A 5490-nucleotide genomic window follows, 5' to 3' on the forward strand; every position below is an offset into this window, starting at 1 on the left:
TTGAAGATTTACAGTTTATTGTCCGTGGTCTAGCAGCGCTGTAGTGTAGATCCGACACGGCGGCGAAGATCCAAACAGTGAGGCAGGCTGAGATCCGACAAGGCGGCAAAGATCCAAACAGTGAGGCAGGCTGATGGAGTGTGACTGAACGTAGAAGATAGGAGGCGACGGACCCAGGTTGGAATGTGGCGGATGGACCTGGGGATGGCAGAGATTCAGGTAAGCGAAGTCGAAAAACACTAGATCAAAACTAGCAAAGTACTCAGAGGCCAGACTACTGCACCGGGTGAGGTAACGAACTGGCGATGAATACTGGAGCAGGTCTTCCTTAAGTTGAGGACTGGTGATGAGGTGATGTCCAACAGCTGGGTCCAATTGAAGATGCACCGTGACAGCACCCCCCCCTCAACGACCGCCTCAAGGCGGTCCAGGCCGACGGTCAGGATGGGCACGGTAGAAGTCAGCGATGAGAGACGGATCCAAGAATGGGGAGCGAGACACCCAGGAACGCTCACCTGGCCTGTACCCCTCCCAATCCACCAGGAACTGGTACCCCCAACCACGAGGCCTGACGTCCAGAATGCGGCGAACAGTGAACGCCGGAGCACCATCAATGATGCGGGCGGGTGGAGGGGCAGGGACAGGCGGGCACAGGGGGCTCTCCCTGACTGGTTTTATCTGGGACACATGGAATGAAGGATGAACCTGCAGAGCGGCAGGCAGGCGGAGGCGAACACAAGAGGGGTTGATTATCTTGTCAATGACATAGGGTCCAATAAAACGAGGCGCGAGTTTGCGAGAAGAGGCCTGGAAGGGGATGTTACGGGAGGAGAGTCATACTTTCTGACCTGGCTGGTAGGCGGGAGCAGGAATCCGGTGACGGTCTGCAATCTTGCGGTTGTGTTCCTTGGTACAAAGCAGGGCTTAGTCTGACGCCAGAAGTGCCGACATCGGCGGAGGTGATGCAAGACCGAAGGTACAGCCAGGTCAGCTTCCTGTGATGGGAACAGAGGGGGTAAATATCCGAGGGAGGCTTCAAAAGGCGAGACACCAGTAGCAGAAGAAAGATGGGTATTATGGGCATATTCAATCCAAACCAGGAAGGACGACCAGTCGGCAGGATTTTTGGCAGCCAGACAGCGCAGGGCAGCTTCCAACTCCTGGTTGGCCCTTTCGGCTTGACCGTTGGATTGAGGGTGGTATCCTGAAGATAGGCTAACCGTGGCTCCAAGGGCGGAACAAAAAGCCCTCCACACTTGAGAGATGAATTGCGGTTCACGATCAGACACAATGTCAGTGGGTATGCCATGATGAAGGAAGACCTGGTTGACCAGTATGGTGGCGGTCTCCATGGGTGTAGGAAGCTGTGGCAGGGGTATGAACTGAGCAGACTTAGAGAAACGATCAATGACTGTGAGGATGACCGTGTTACCGTTGGACGGAGGCAGGCCAGTCCAGAGCGATGTGCGACCAAGGTCGGCTGGGAGTGGACAGAGGGTGGAGCAGACCCGTTTGTGGAGAGGTGGAGGACTTTGATCTGGTGGAGCAAGCGGCCACGAATTCCCACACGTCTTTCTCCATTGCGGGCCAGAAGAAATGTTTACGGAGTAGGCTGAGGGTTCGATGGACACCGGCGTGACAGGAGATTCGAGAGGCATGCCCCCAGGTGAGGACCTCAGACCTAAGAGAGGTGGGGACATACAGCATTCCAGGTGGGCAAGGTGCATGATTTGGTTCCTCACCTTGAGCTTGGCGTACTCGTGACTTGACCTCCCAGGTAAGTAACCCCACAATGCAGGCATGAGGTATTATGGTGGAATCAGCAACGTCTTCTGAAGCACTGGACAGTCTGGAGAGGGCATCAGGCTTTAGATTACGGCTGCCTGGTCTGTAGGTGATGGTGAAGTCAAAACGGTCAAAGAAGTGACACCATCGAGCTTGTCGTGAGTTCAATCTCTTGGCTGAGCGTAGGTAGGCGAGATTCTTATGATCTGTCCATACAGTGAAAGGTTGTGCTGACCCCTCAAGCCAGTAAGTAAGTAAGTAAGTAAGTTTTATTTATATAGCACCTTTCGCAGACAAAAGTCACAAGGTGCTTCAAAAGTTAAAAACATAAAAAAAAAATCTTCAAAAGATAATAAAACATAAAAGACAAAGCTTTCCCGATTAAAAAAATAAAAGACAAAAGCCTCACAAGCTAAGAAACATAAAAGACAGACAACAAGTACCACATAAAACAATCATTTCAAGCCCAATTAAAAACAGACTCAGTTAAAATGCTTAGCAAAATAAAAGGTTTTAAGTTGGCTTTTAAAAGAGTGAACAGAGTCCAGGGAACGGAGGGAGAGAGGGAGCTCATTCCAGAGTCTAGGAGCAACAGCCTGGAAAGATCTGTCTCCTCTGGTCCGAAAACGTGTGCGAGGGACCATCAACAGGTTCTGATCCACAGACCTTAGCGCACGAGATGGTCTGTAGGGAGTGATCAAATCACAGACATATACAGGAGCTTGGCCATGGAGGGCTCTAAAAGCCAGCATTAAAATTTTGAATTGGATCCGGTATGCAACCGGGAGCCAATGAAGAGCTTTGAGGATGGGAGAGATGTGAGCTCTTCTCTTAGTGCGGGTCAAGATCCTCGCAGCAGAGTTTTGAATTAACTGCAGATGAGACAGCTCCTTCTTACTCAAACAGGAAAATAGACTGTTGCAGTAGTCTAGCCGCGTAGACACAAAAGCATGTATAAGAACTTCTAGATCCTTACTTGACACCATTTTCCTGAGTTTAGAAATGTTTCTCAGCTGGAAGAAACAGTTCTTCACCAGCTGTTTGGAGTGCTGCTCCAGTGACATGTCTTTGTCAAAAAGAACTCCCAAGTTTCTAAGTGGCGCCACTCCTCCAGGGCCATCTAAATGGCTAATAGCTCCTGGTTCCCGATGTCATAATTCCGCTCTGCGGGTGACAGTTTTTTGGAAAAGAAGGCGCAGGGCTTCAGCTTACCGGTACTTTGTTCCTTTTGAGACAGGACAGCACCGACACCAGAATCAGAAGCATCCACCTCGACAATAAACTGACGAGTGGGGTCAGGTTGAATTAGTATGGGAGCAGAAATGAAGAGGGCCTTGAGAGCATCGAAGCCTTTCTGTGCTTCAGTAGTCCAGGTAAAAGGCCTGAGGGAGGAGGTTAGTTTGGTTAGTAGAGAAGCTATGGTGTTGTAGTTTCGAATGAACCTTCTGTAGAAGTTGGAGAATCCCAGGAACTGTTAGAGCTTCTTGCGGCTGGAGGGTGGTTCCCATTCGGCAACAGCTTCAACCTTGGCCGGGTCGGGTCGGATCCGCCCTGCTTCCAAGACATAACCAAGAAACGAGATGGAGGAGACATGAAACTCACATTTCTCAGCTTTGACATAGAGCCGGTTCTCCAGTAGACATTCCAATACGCGTCGGACGTGGGTTTCGTGCTGGGCAGGGTCAGGAGAATAGATGAGGATGTCATCCAGATAAACAAATACAAAGTGATTGATGAAATCCCGTAGAACGTCGTTAACTAGATGTTGGAAAACGGCGGGAGCTTTAGTTAGCCTGAACGGCATTACGAGGTATTCAAAATGCCCCAAAGGGGTATCGAACGCCGTTTTCCATTTGTCCCCTTCTTTGATCCGGACGAGATGGTATGCGTTGCGCAGGTCGAGTTTTGAGAAAATACGTGCCCCCTGGACGGAATCAAACACAGAGCTGAGGAGAGGAAGAGAATACTTGTTTTTAATGGTCTTAATTGTCTTTTCAGTTGTTTAATTTCCTCAGTTCTCCAAGGGGGTGTGGGTTTAATTCTTATCTTTTTAGTTTTAAATGGAGCAACTGAGTTGAGACTGGATGTTAATTTATTGTTAAAACTTTCTACAAGTAAATCACAGGGGGCTGGTAAAATTATTGGAGAGTTGGAATGAACAGATTAAGAGTTAAGAAGTTAAGAAGCGTTTCTTCACTGTTCTCACAGAGGTCTCTTGTTTTATAAAACCAGTGATGTTAAAAAACACACAGTAATGATCAGATACAGCCAGATCCACAACAGAGGATGACTGAAAATGGATCATAGAACTCAAATCTACTGTTGTCTCAGGTCTAGAACCAACAAAACTACACAAGTTTGAACATGACTAAATGTATCAGAGAACTTTTAACGAGCAAGGAAAAAACAACTAACATGACCAAAGGGAGAAAGCAAGACAAGAACAAAAACAACAAAGAAGGTAAACCACCCAGATGGTTGAGAAGATAAGTGACACAAAAAAAAGCAGGGCTCAATGAGACGAAAGAAATATATCAGCAGGTAGCCTATATGAAGACAAAGGGAGTCTGGGAAGGAAATACAAAACTGGGCGTGTCTTTATAAACTGGATAATGTGTGAGAGCAAATGCTTTGTTAAAGACCAGGAAAAGCTCCAGTTGTCCACCAGTGAAATGGCAGATGTTGTGATACCATTTGCTAACTGGAAACCAAGACATTTCAGGAAATTGCCCGTCAGTCTCTGTGGTATAGCCACAGAAGCTGTTACCGTTGAGGCCACTAGGGGGCAGCCTCAGCTAGACTCGTGTTCAGAGAGGCTCGGAGCTGCCAGGAGTTGTAGAGAGTGTGAGACAAACAAAACAGACACATTTTATGCAAGATGAGAGCATTCAGAGTGACAGTGATGGGAATGACATATTTCATGTGAAGGAAAGTGTAAAAACAATGTACAACATGAGAGATGAGATTTGCATTCCAAAGGAAGATCCTATAAGGAAACAGTTGGTCGTGAATGGGAAGGTGGTAACCTATGAGGTAGACACAAGCTGTGGTTACACCTTAATGTCAAAAAAATCCTTTGATGGTTTGTTTCGCTACAATAAGAGACTAAAGTTGTTGACGTGTGATCTGAAGTTAAAAACTTACAGGGGCCATGCAGTGCCAGTGTTAGGGGCTGCCAAGGTGAAGGTGCAACATGGAGGCAGCGTGCAGAATCTGGCTGTGGTGGTGGTCAAAGGCTCAGGGGCTAGTGTGTTGGGCTGGGGGTGGATTAAAGCTCTCAAGATAGACTGAGAAAAGGTGAACGGAGTGCAGGAGGGGGAGGAGGCACTTCAGGAAGTGTTGGTAAAACATGAAACAGTTTTTACAGAGGAGCTCAGGAAGTTGAAAGGGTTTTCAGCAAAAATACGTGTGAAAAAGGAAGCAAACCCTCAGTTCTAAAAACCACGATCAGTTCCATTTGCTATGAGACACAAAGTGGAACAAGAAATAGAGGCTTTTAAAGGAGAAGATAATTGAGCCAGTGAGATTCTCTGATTGGGCTGCACCTATCGTTCCCATTTTAAAGCCGGATGGTACTGTGAGGATTTGTGGAGACGATAAGTTAACAGTGAACAAAATATCTGCATTAGAACAGTACCCGATTCCTAGGATGGAGGACATGATTGCATGCCTGTCAGGAGGAGAAACATACACCAAGTTAGACAT

General features: G+C 47.5%; 1 protein-coding gene across 1 annotated transcript; it reads right to left on the reverse strand.

Moving 5' to 3' along the window:
- LOC118600012 lies at window positions 1–2152 on the reverse strand. The gene is made up of 2 exons (XM_036216555.1): window positions 284–2152; window positions 1–198 (listed from the first exon to the last, which is right to left on the reverse strand). Exon 1 carries the CDS (start codon window positions 1800–1802, stop codon window positions 750–752), a length of 1053 nt encoding a protein of 350 aa, XP_036072448.1. The 5' UTR covers window positions 1803–2152; the 3' UTR covers window positions 1–198; window positions 284–749.
- Window positions 2153–5490: the final 3338 nt, after the last annotated feature.

The sequence above is a fragment of the Oryzias melastigma genome, linkage group LG18, assembly GCF_002922805.2.
Source record: "Oryzias melastigma strain HK-1 linkage group LG18, ASM292280v2, whole genome shotgun sequence".
Lineage (NCBI taxonomy): Eukaryota > Metazoa > Chordata > Actinopteri > Beloniformes > Adrianichthyidae > Oryzias > Oryzias melastigma.